Source organism: Mirounga angustirostris, unplaced genomic scaffold (genome assembly GCF_029215605.1).
Source record: "Mirounga angustirostris isolate CCGP_5_RB_7025 unplaced genomic scaffold, mMirAng1.0.hap1 SCAF_1, whole genome shotgun sequence".
NCBI lineage: Eukaryota > Metazoa > Chordata > Mammalia > Carnivora > Phocidae > Mirounga > Mirounga angustirostris.
The window spans coordinates 57,751,966-57,764,817 of NW_026991709.1; the positions used below are offsets into that span (position 1 = coordinate 57,751,966).

General features: G+C 37.4%; 1 protein-coding gene across 2 annotated transcripts in view; it reads right to left on the bottom strand.

Moving 5' to 3' along the window:
* Positions 1-8,716: 8,716 nt before the first annotated feature.
* Positions 8,717-12,852, bottom strand: part of CCDC80 (coiled-coil domain containing 80) — a 36,279-nt gene continuing 32,143 nt past the window's right edge. For both annotated transcript variants that reach the window (XM_054504174.2, XM_045902862.3), the window contains 3 exons: positions 12,743-12,846; positions 10,230-10,310; positions 8,717-9,220 (listed from right to left, as the gene is read on the bottom strand). In XM_054504174.2, coding sequence (XP_054360149.1) covers positions 8,874-9,220; positions 10,230-10,310; positions 12,743-12,846 — 532 coding nt within the window. In that variant the 3' untranslated portion in view covers positions 8,717-8,873. The remainder of the gene's footprint in view (positions 9,221-10,229; positions 10,311-12,742; positions 12,847-12,852) is intronic.

The window sequence follows — 12,852 nt, forward strand, 5'->3', positions numbered from 1 at the left end:
AGTAATATATATTCCTCTTTTAAGAGAAAAAAAAATTTTTTTTTCTCACAGATCTGTGTTGGCCTTTTTCTCCTTTGCTGTTATTGAAACTCATACAAACGTAATATGAAGTATAAACTTCCTTGCTTATAGTTTTTATATGAAAACCAAAACAAATTTGCAAATTAAAATAGAAACATAGCTATAAAAGCAATAAACTTTCAATTCAAATATGAATATAGTGAGAAGGGGTTGTTTTGCTCAAATAAAATCACAATAAATCCCTTAACGACCTGCAGAACATTTGCCCTCACTTGCTATTTTACTTGCTTCAAACACCATCCTGTCTTCTGCCAAGATAACTGAAACCTGCTGACATTGCTAGTAATGCATTTAATCCTGCTGGGATTTATCAGCCCATGTCCCTGACAATCCCATACGGATGTGGTGTGGGTCAAGCTGCCAACTCCCATTGGCCTCGGTGCCCTGGAAACATTTTTAAAACGTCAGCTTTATGTGTCCCCTCAAGTTTTGAAAGAACTCTCCAATAGAATTGCCTAGGCTTGGCACTTTTTGAGCCCCTCCCCCCCCAACATTCTCTATTTACTCCTTGTCCTACTCTGGATCCTCTCTGTCATTTATATTTTGCTAAAAAATCATCCAGATTTTCAAATTTATTTGCATAGGAATTTTTGAATCATTCTCAAAATTCTTTTAATTTCTTCTGTTACTATAGTTCTATTTGCTTAGTTTTGTGTGTGTGAATGGCTTCACTATTGTTCTTTTTTAAATAAGTTAAGCAGTTTCTAATTTTTATTTTATTGACATTTCTTTTATGTTCCATTTTTCTAAGATTTGTTTTATGTCCTTTTTCCATCTTATGTACTTGAAATACATTTATTGTTTTTTAATGAACATTTTTATAACTAGTAGAAATGTTTCCTGGAGTAAGTACATACTAGGCCAATCCCCAAAGACTTTAAAATATGGTATTGTCATTATTTTCTAACTAATCTGTTTTGAGTCAAGGGCTGTGGGATTGAGGTTTTTATTCATACTTTTGTTAATTCCTGGTTTTCATACACTTGATTAGAAAATGAGATCTGTATTCTTTCTGTTGTTTGCATATTTTTATTGAATTATTAAGTGTAATTTGGCTGGTCCTTTAGTATGCAATAACTTTTTTGAGAAAGTTCGTATTGATTTGATATTTTGAACCAGTCTGAAAGTTTCTTGTTATATTTGACATTTATTCCACTTAACTTTCTAATCTATTTCATCACCATTACTTTTACATTTAAGAAAGCAAATTTAGAACCTTATTTATAAATTTATCAATTTGAAAAATTAAAATACAGTCATCAACTCCTTTCACTAAGAGATGAGGAACTTAGGATATTATGTTTCCTCCCAACTCCCAGTTTTTCCTAATAAACTCGAGAATTTTATCCAGGTCTGCTATACTATATTTTATCTACTCTAAAACTCCTATGTTGTCACATTACCGTCTTTAAAATTGGAATGCCTTAAGCAATGGCAGGTTAAAATAACTACTGTCTTGCAGCATAATGATGAAGTTGTCTTCGCTTGCATGTGCAGGTATTTGGTGTGACTGGACAATGTTTCAGTCAACAAACCACTTAAAAACCATTTGAGGAGAAGGGCGCCTGGGTGGCTCAGTCGGTTAAGCATCAACACTTGATTTCTGCTCAGATCATGATCTCAGTGTTGTGAGAATGAGCCCCATGTAGGGCTCTATGCTGGGTGTGGAGCTCATTTAAGATTCTCTCTCTCTCCCTCCCCCCCTCCCCCCCCCCCAAAAAAAGGCCAAACCATTTGAGGAGAGGATAAGAGTCCTGGTTGTTGTCTGAAAATCTTCCAATGAGACCTCCTGGTAAGATCAGGAACATGCCAGTATTACATTTTACAAAATGGGTGTCAATAGCTTGAAAGTTTTTGAAAGTACTGGCGACAGAGAAACTTAAGAAATGCTGCATCATCATCAGTTCTCTCAAGGGCGCAGAGAACTCTGGAAAACCTCAGACATCTGCAGCTCTGCGCCAGAAAGTGATTCAAAAGATTTTTGGCTCAAAATGGGAAGATGTTTTAGAAATAGCTTAATTAATTTAAGTTACAGTTTCCCTTTTTATGTAACCAGAAAATGGTACATTCGTCTTTAAGAGCTCTTTGAAGAAATACAAAGTAAAAATTCTAAGTTGTGAAAAATAATATGTTTAATTGACAGTGTGCTCTCTTAGTGGGGACATAAAATAGTGATTGATTCCTTTTGGAATTAATGCTGTCATAGGCATGGTAAAATTTTTCATTCAATTTTTTTGTTGTTTTGTACCTTTTCTTTCAAGAATTAATAGTAATCCCAATTATCACAGCTAATTAAACTTGATTTGCTCATGACATAATTTCCTCATTCATAACTTTTTAATGCTAATTTATGTCTCAGCTGGAAGCTGCCACGAAATAGATATTTCTCTTCTGAAAGGGCTTTTGGCTGATACACTTTCTGAGGTTTTGGGTTGTTTGTTTGTTTGTTTGTTTTAGCATCTAGCAATTATTTACTAACAACACTTTTTCTAGTCATATTGCTCAAACAGGTTTTACATTTTTTTATTACTTTCTATAGTCATTTAACATGAATAACAGCTTGTCTGGAAAATATTTCTTGAATCACCTTTTTTTATTATCAGAAATCAATTTTTTTATCATTTAGGGTTGCAAGAAGTTAAATGTTTCCCTGCTATTTTATTGTGTATGGACGTGTGTTTGTGTATTTTTTCTTTCTTTTATAGGTGAACTGTGTTCTAAGCCTAGGTGATTGAATGCCTATTGTATGGGTCCTTTCTTTAAGGTTTCTGTGTACTCCTCTTTAAACAAAGTTTAACACTCTGAGCTAAATATATGCCACATATTTGCCACAAAATGGCATAGGTAGAATCTCCTTTACCTAATTGCTCTTTGTCTGGATACTAGGAAGCCAGGACCATAGAAAATTGCAATGAGGGAATTTTGTAGATGATGCTTTTCTTATAGGTTGAAACTTCTGCTTTGAGGGCCAGTTCCATAAAGATGGGGGAAAACTGTCTCCTGTCTGTGAGGAGGGGGTGTCACTTGGAGTTTTAGTTTATTCCTCTGTTTTAGGTGGAGCACCCTGCTTTGGTTAAGAAGTCAGGTTAAGCGAAGTGCCTTGAAAGTAGCACACAAACTTTCTCTACAGCTGTGAAATTTACTGCTAGAATTTTTATATTGTATACTTCTATATCATATAATATTATATATGTTATATTTAATACTCTATATACATCTAATATGCTATATAAAATGCTCTATTTTATATTTTATAAATTTTATATATACACATATATGTATACAAATGCATACTTAAATATCTGTACACACACACATACATACATATATACATAACACACCACCCTGCAAAGATTTCCCAAGTTCATACATTTGAAAGGACTCACCAGACTCCACAAAGTACACTTTTATTTAAAGGCCAAGGATACAGTACAGCAAGAAAAGGAGAACGTAGACATTGGCAATCCAAGAGAGAGCTCATGACTATGCTCTGCAGGGTTCTCTTCTGTTCATACAGACCACACTGTCTCCACTGTCTCCTGCCTGAACTACCAAGATGTGTGTGAGGAATCTTGACTTTGGGAGAGCTCAAAGCAGAATTTTCCAGGATTTTTATGCCTTGCTGGCTGTGTAATCAGCTGGATTTACTTAATCCTTAGGCCAGTTGGAAACCATCATTAAAGAAACTGACCCTAGGGATCACCAGAGTAGTTCCAGACTTTAAACAGCACATCATAAATCCCACTGCTGTAATCTTGGCCAAGGGTCAAAAACCAGACATCCTTATCTCCCCAGAGATAAAGATAAAGCATTTCCAAGCCTAGCTGTAAACCAACTCTGTCCTCCATATATACACCCTCACCCCCAAGCCTCCTTTCTCCAATTAGGAAGCTAGATGAGTCAGAAGGGGGAACGTAAGGACACAGCCATGTCACCTATCTTTGGCCTCCCAACAGCTGACCCTTGCATAGGCAATGGACTACAAGTGTTTTCCTTATCTTTCCTCTTGCCAAGTCTCCCCAAGTTGGGGATGGTAAATAGGCACACATTACTCAGAGTTCGTGCTATAAGATTAAGGCCATTCCCTAGTTTCAATTTTGATGAAGTTTTCTTCTATAAATTCACTACTTTTTGTCCATTTTGGTTTATTTCAGGGAAAGTGGTGTTTACAAATGAATTAATGCCACCATCTTCCCATGGATATCTAGACAACTTCTTAAATCTGGGAGAGGGAAGAAGTTCCCAGGAGAGGCAGTGCTTGCACTGTGAGTATCCAAAGCCCTTGACCATGGTGACAATGGAGTCAATATGAGGCACTTGCTCACGTCATGTGGACTTGACAGGAAGAGCAGTTTATAATTCTAGACTGCAAAAGACTGAAGAACTATCACCACTCATCTCTCCTTGGTTCCCTCTGCATCCCATACCCCCCCCACATGAGGACCCAATATTGATTATCCATGCACAGTATTTTATAATTAACTGTGCATATGACTATTCTCAACTAGTCTATGAGCTTCTGTGCAGGGAAATTTTTTTTTTCCAGTTTTATATTCCTGGTTTCTAGGAGACTACACAGAAAATAGTATAAATACTATAAATGTTTGAGTCACCATATAACTTGAGTCTAATCTACAAGCTAGTGTCTTGGATTAAGAACCAGAATGACCAGATGGTTCTTTGCATACATCAAGGCTTTCAGCTGTTGTGGATCAGGTCTTGCCAAATTTGGGAGTATTCCAGCCTCTGCCTACCCTACCCTACTTTGGCTCTCTAAAGAGTGTTCATCACAAAGAAGTAAGCTAAAGATAGAAAAGAGCACTGAAGGAGACAAATGGAATGGCGGTGAAGTCTGCAGGAGGAAATTATTCTTTCTCTAACATTTTTGGGAAGGAAAGCGAGGCTTGCTTCCAGGGATTGGCAATCTTCCAGAAGTGGTTTGTTCCCTATCTCTCTCCCTCAAGGATTTCCCTTTGCATTGTAGATATTCTTGAAAAGGGTGGCACCTTTAGCCTATCAGTTATGCCTAATCAGTTGTAGCCATCTCTGAGCCAGAATGGGTCATGGGAAAGTGGCTGGAAAAGGGAAAAGGCCCAGGAGAGAGGAAAAAGATTCTTATGGAGGAGGTAGAAAGCCAAAGAAAATTTTGCCCAGGGTCAGTTTTACTTACTCGAAATCACCCCCTCCCTTCACGCAGCAGCTTTGCCACATGTATCAACCCATAGATTGGAGGAATGGGGAATCACTCTTTCTAGAAGGAAAGTGCTATTATTTAAGTTCTCTGCAGCCTGTCCAGGGACATCCCAGTTTGTCCAGGCTTCAGGATATCAGAGAGGTGATGCCTGTGGTCGCCACATTAGGCAGTTGTGTTGGAGAGCAAGCATATGCCTTGTCGGAGGGACTTCATCAGTGTTCAGGATGCTCAGTCTTTGCCAGCCTGAATGTCATTGGAAGCTCCAGTCTAGCTGTATGGAGATGATGAGGGTTTCTGTGTTAGAGGTTATGAGCCCATTGGGTCCAGCTGCAGCAGTGCACCATATTGGAAAGAAGTTATTCAATACATTTCCCCATTCCCATAAAAACCTGGAACTGGAATCTGAACTATGAAGTCTGGGTTCTCTATAAATTTAACATTAGTTCAATCAGAGGAAACCTCTGAGTTTAGTATCCTTCTCCCTATGGCCAAGAAAGATTCATAAATACCATGGAGTTAGATGATAACTTAGATATCTATTCCTACTCTCTCATTTTGTAGATGAGGTACTGAGTCCCAAAGGTAAAATGACTCACCTCAGGTCACACAGGTCAGTCTGTGGCAGAGGGAGGACCAGCTATTTTCCCAAGTCGGGTGGCCATTTTATGGCACCCTTGAATTCTATGACACCTGACCCTTTGCCTCTCACTGCCCTAACCTTGGTTCCTGAGTTCTTAATAACATGTACAAAACTAAGAGAAAGTTTGGCTTTGGGAGATTTGCACCAACTTTGAGAGAACTGAAGAGACATAGTTAGCATTTAACTGTGCTTAATTTTGTCATGAAGTTCAGAGTACTCATCAACCACACCCCACTATCTGCACCCCCCAAACCATTAAGTACAGAGCAGCCAAGGAGGAGAAAGAAGGCAAGGAAAGCAATCCTGCAGGGAAAGGGGAGTTAGTGGTGACAGAAAAACAGACAGGGGTCCTTTTCAAGAAGCTTCTCTTTTTCTGGAATTTCCATACATTATTGAATACTGAGATCATCAATTGGTGCTCATTGAGCCATCATTGCCCCTGGTCTTGAGTTGTTTTTATCACCAAGGCTCTAGAAGTTGAGAAGGTGTGAACTTCAATGTTAACTATAGTCCAGAAAATGAGACCAGCTGGGTTCTACCGATTCCACTGTGTCTGGACTGCCTCCCTCTGCCTCTGTGGAAGGATCTCTCTGCCCTGCAATTTCTCCAGTGAAATCCCAGAGCTCTGCAATTTCTCCAGTGAAAAACAATTCCTGGAAATTCATGGAAGTGCATTGTGACAACCAGCAACTTTGTTTCCCTCACTCTCCTGGGTGTTTTTCTTTCTGCATACCGTAATTCCATAATAATTCTCAAAAACTATGTCTTTTTTGTTGCTATTGTTTGGAAGGAAGCACTTTCATTAAAAAACAAAACAAAACAAAACAAAATACCCAGATTACAAATGACCCGACCTGTACTCCCAGAAGACACAGATTCAGGTGAGCTCATTGTCTAATCTTCCCATTTACTGAAATGTACTTTGTGTTTTTCCACATTATAGGATTTGAGGACATTTACCAATGGCATTTTCCTCTGCATGTGTCTCAGTCCCTTTGCTGAGCTATGGCTTATTCTACAGCACTGCAAATGGATGATTCACGGCTTCTTGGCCCACTCACAGGAGGAAAGAGAGTTCAGATACATTACTAATGATTTCAGTGCCAGTGAAAAGTAATCTCAGGTTATGAGAAAGTGTTGTCTTTCTTTGGTTGTGGGCAGCTAGAACTTTACTAATATTATTCTATAAGTAAATTTTCAATTATTATCTAATTGGTTTCCTTGGGAGATGAAACTTACTCATTATTATATTTCCTGAAATTGAGACTCTTTGGGCCCCTTACTTAGAAATCGTCCCTGCGTAATTTCAGAAGCAATGGTAAAGAACTCCATTTCTTAACTGGTGATTTTAAGCTAGCCATCACCTTGGCAAATATTTAAGAGCAATTACAACATCCTGGTTCTCCCACCTGCACACTTTGAGCAGCTGGTATAGACTGTTCTAAAAGGAGAGAGGAAGAAAGCTTTTCACCATGGGAGGGGTTAGGGGTGGAAGCATAGTTTACACAATAAGAGAACTGTGTTCTAAAGTCACTTGAATTGTCTGGACCTCATTTGCCTATAAAACAGGTAAGAATGAATGGTCTTCATGGAGAATGAAGGGCAAAATAAGGGATTTCTCAAGTTTATTGAGCTACAAATTCCACTTTTACAATATAATTATGTATAACCAAGTCCAGATGATGTAAAGACAAATTTGTGCAAATAGGCACAGATAAGTTAATAACTAGTATTCACATGTGGTCTGAATGCAGTTATTAGTAACTATGCTCATTAGAGTTAATAATCAATACCAAGAGCATTAATTATTAATAAGAGGGACAAAAAATAAGAATTATCGATAGAGGCTGGCACGGTTAAGATGCTAAATGCCTGGGAATTGGACTGACAGCCCAGGGCAAGTTCATAGATATTAGTTGGTAATATTACTTGGTGTTTGTTAAAAAAAAGAGGGAAGGGAAAGAGGGAGGGAGCATAGTTTAGTTTGAATTGCCATATCTAAAAAATAAATGCTCTTTTTCAAAGATAAATATTGTTTTTTGCACTCCAGCTACACTTCTATCCATTGTAACTTAGTAACATTTACCTCTGAAAACAGAAAGAACCCTTGGATATACTCTCCTTTTTTGTCAATTTCTTATATAAGATGCCAGCATGGTAATAAGTCCATTAACTAGTAAGTACAGGGGTGTCAAGTGTGAGGGGTCAAGCTTTTCTGTGCCAGGAATTCCATGGCACCTGCTAAAATTCTGGAAGTATCACCTCTGGTTGCAATGCCAGATTCTGGTGATGATTTAGGGATTCCTTTTCCTGGCCCTCTGATCTGTCTCTGAAAGTACAATAAAATAAGAGAAACAGGGCAGAAAATGGCTATGATAGCAAAGCTGGGTTTGGTGTTTTTCCTGGCTTTGGTGGCCAATATCATTGGACTCCTATGGTATCAAGCTTTATGAAAGAATCTCACAATATAAAGCAAAGCCATCTCAATCATTTTTAGACTGACATTTCCAAAAGTGTTAAGAAGGTGTTTCCTTTGTTACATGTGTTCAGATGTTTCCTGAAAACATCTGTGCTGTGATCTTTAATTTTCTTTAACAATCATAGTTTTACTTACCAATGAATACTTTTTAAAAAATAAATGAGAGGTATAAATACTTCTACATAGAATTTTGTATTCTAAATAATGGCTATCATATAAGAAGAGGGAAATATCCATTCAGCACCAGATCCCCTCCAGTTAGAGAAAGAAACGATTCTCTTAAACATCTTTATGATTTAAGGTTTCAATAACAACTCATGAGTAGGCAAAAGTTTGCTATTTATTTAATTTTGGAAGAACACAGAAAGAAAAAGCCAGGGGATGTAGGCAGTGTGGAAAAACTCCTTTACATAGCTGGCCACTTGTGGCTTTAACAGCTGCAGGGGAAACTGGCTGGGACTAAGGTTACGTGTTTCTGTTCAGTAAGGGTATCCATGGTGGTAACTCTCATGATGACGGTAGTCATCCTGGTAACCATCCTGGTATCCTTGGTGGTAGCCATGGTAACCGTAGCCTGCATACTCATCTTCTGGGCAGCGCATCCCCAGTGACTGCTGAATGGCCATTTCCTGTCTCCTTAGTTGCATCGAATCAATTAAATCATACACAATCACCATGGACCACATTGGAGAAGGATACCAGGATTTGACATTTCCATCTTTTCCAACTAGAAGCATGGAGAAGTACTCTGGGCTCACTTGAAAATAGTTCCGGATGTCTTTCACCAAATGGGCTGGTATGTCTTCTCGCTCCACAACAGAACTCCCTAGAACAGGGTTAGAAAAGTTGTTGTTAGGGGATTGAAGTCACCCCTCGAGCAAACATCAAAATGAGAAGAAATCACTATGAGAATAGAGAAAGTACCCATGAGTCCTTTGGTTCAAAATCCAATTAAAGAAGGTTGCTGGGTTTTTCCACTAGAAATTAAATGTCCCTGATGTTCTGCAACACTATTAGTGTCAAACTTTAGGACATGTGATGTCTCTTTTATAGGAATGTTACAAAATATAAAACCAGTCCTTTAATTTAATTCTGGCAAGATCAACTTCTTTCAAGTTGTCACGAACAGAGATTATATTGTTTATATTTCTAAGTTTATTTCCAATTAGCTTAGTTACTTCTTTGCAAATATGGCTTTCCTTTTGATACTTTTTTGTATAACAGAACACTTATTTCATTTTCAAAGGGAAAAATACCAATTATGCAAGATGTAGATTACATGTATTTAAACTATTATGGTCAGTGAAAAGGAGAAGGGGAAGGGGGAGGGTGCTGATGCTTTGTGTGCCAGGGAGTTTATGCACTTTATCTCTTGTGAAGAACTTGATCTTGCAAGGAAGAACTGATTTGCTTTCTGAAAACTTGAGTCACTAGTCATTTTCTTTCAGCTTCTCTGAGCCTTTCAGTATTGATCCTCATGTATTAAAAGGGAATCAGTAAGATATGACCCAGGTGCTTCCTAAAATTATTGTGGGAATTAAATGAGATGGCACAGATAAAAATGCTTTGTAAATCATAAAGTCCTATGCAGACAAAAAGCATTATTCTAGTTAAAAAAAAAATGGATACTTTTACTGTCACTTATGAATGATTTTATATTAAAAACAATAATAGTGATTGCACTCTATTTCCCGTTTGCATGCACATGCACAAGGTGGGGTGAGTTCAGTGAACTGTGTTCACCTTAGAGGTACACCCACTGCTTGCATACAGTTTAATATAATTTAATTGAACTTAACAGTAGTTCATAATGTTCTAAAATAACAGCACTTTACCATTAATTGGGAACAGTTCTAAAACTCCCCCAACTTCCTCTCCAACCCCTAAAAGTTTCAGAATGGTTATGTGGCGCAGACCTGAAAGAAAAAAGAAAACCATAAAATTGGTAAATCATGTTTTACCTCCAAAGGCCGATGTTTGACAATTAGAAATCTCTACATTAAAAAGAACATAGAACATAACCTGATGGATTATTTTGCTATAAAAATAATAATCACATACTTTTAAAACCTCGAAAAAGACCAATTGTAGATTTAGGATTAACAACAGGGTCAGATGTGGTGTTTTGTTTTGTTTTGTTTGTAGATGGAAATAGAAGAATTTGCTCTTAAACTGTGGTTCTATTAAATAACAAAACAAAAATGAAGCCATTGGAACATTAAAATATCTGGGATGATCTGAGCTGATTTGTGTGCTGAAAAAAGTCATGCCTGAGGTTATAACAGCTTACACGGATAATTCAACTGTATCTAGGAGAAAAGACAGCAGAACCCATCTGTTTTGATTGTTAAAGGAATAGTTCTGGCTTTCTTGCACAAAGGTTTGTCAGTGTAAAGGGCAGGTTCTTATCACTTATTTAGAGGATTCAAAGGAGAAGCACTTAAGCAAGCACAGTGTGCTTGCCGCATTCAGCTAAAGTTTCAGGAAAGGAGAGGTCATGCCTTGGTAGCTTGTTGGAATTCTTTTGAGGATGAAGTGCACAGGAAGGGATTCAGGAGAAAAAAACATTGGAGGACAAGAGGGCTGTCAGTTCATCATACCAAGATTTCATGGTGTTAGACAAAATGCCAACCTAGGCAGGGTCATAACTTGGGACTAATAATATGAATATTGATGGAGTTTTTTGTTCAGAGGAGAAAACTGACAGTTGTCATGGCAGGGGCTGTTTTAAGGAGGAGCTAAAATCCAAGCAAAAGGCTATTCCAAAAAAAAAAAAAAAAAAAGTTTGTGGTCTTGCTCTTCTCCCAGAGAAGTGAAGCATTCTGTTCTCCACGTTGTTGAGTCATGTTTTTCAAAAGGGAAGATCCTGAATTTAATTATTCCCAGAAAATAGGACCTGTTTACATTTCCTGTATATTACAAAAGGGTTTGCTTGCACTAATGTGATTTAGGTTCTGTGTGCAGAGATTAAATGAAACACCACTTAATAACTGTTCCAAAACTGTCTTTAGAAAATTAACAAGGCATGATTTTATTGATATTCTTATTGTGAAGGGCCATTAACTTCTCTAAGAACTTCTGTCTTACCTAGCAACATTGGTGGCTACAAATAATTTAAAATATGCTTAAAAATACAAAAAAAAACACCTTTATATTGATATAAAGTCTTAATTATTAACTTTGATAATAAGGACTATACATAAAAACTCATGAATTTTCTAGTTGTTCTTACTGTTATGAGCTTATTTTCTGCCTGCTTTTGAGTTATTATTTTACATCTTAAAACTGAAATGTATTTGTAATTTAAGATACCGGGTCATAGTAAGGCCCCAGGCTCTGTTAATGCTTTACAAAACTTATACGGCCATCTTTTTATAAATCAAGCACAGTTCTATAACTAACAAATGATTCTTCTTCCTAGTAGAAGGATCAAAATAATGCTGATTCACCTGTGTTCCAGTTAGGAATGGAATTTTTAAAATCTGTGGCTTCTAGCTACCCCCACCCCCCCACCCCATGATTGTCAAATTCTTCCTCTGTAGAAGTGCATTTTAAATGAGATTCCAACTGTGAATTCCACTTTTGAAACTGCCCTTAGCTCCTCCATTCACCATGGCACTTAATGTTCTATGTACTATGCATTTTCCATTCTATGTGCCCATATTCAAAATGATACTATAGGCCACTAGGATAGTAATTTTGGTAAAGAAAGCAAATGTTAGTCTTCAAAATACTGAGCAGTTCACTATAAAAAATAAATAATAAATTATGTTTCTCTTTGACCTACTTGTCCTAAAAATAAGATTCTGTTTAATAAATCTCGCTGTCTTTGGTGCCCAATTATAGATCAAAATCCTTTTTAAGGGAATGGCAATATAGTACAGTATGCTTCCATTAATATATTATTTCTCAAAGCCATTCCTGTTTTACAAAAGACATTTAATCTATGGAGAAAGGTCCAGTGTTTGTAGCTAAGTATTACCTAAGTAAATGATAATACCTGAGTTTTATGATGTTGAGACAAGTTAAAAAAAAAAAAAAAAAGAAGGCACATAATACACATAATACAGATCACTCAAAGTAAAACAGTAGGTATTTTCAAACACTTCAGTGAAGAAACCCAGAGGGGAGAATATTGAGAAAAACAAAAACAAAAACAAAGAAACTCCAGTTGACTAAGGCTCCAGTCTGAAAGCAACTTTATACTCAGTACAACTGAGTAAGTGTCTGGGAATCTCCAGTCTGGACTGAGGAATATTTGGATGATCTAAGCTTCTATGTTCCATTCTAGAATTGACCAGAAAGAGAGTGGTATGGGAAAACAGTGATGACGAGGCTTCCCACTCACCAAAATTGCAGGCCTGGCCACTGAGAGCCGAGAGCTGCTGTGAATAGGCCCAGTCTTCATCATTAGGGGCAGAGATCACCAGCAACCGCCTCCTCCATCGGAACCTGGAA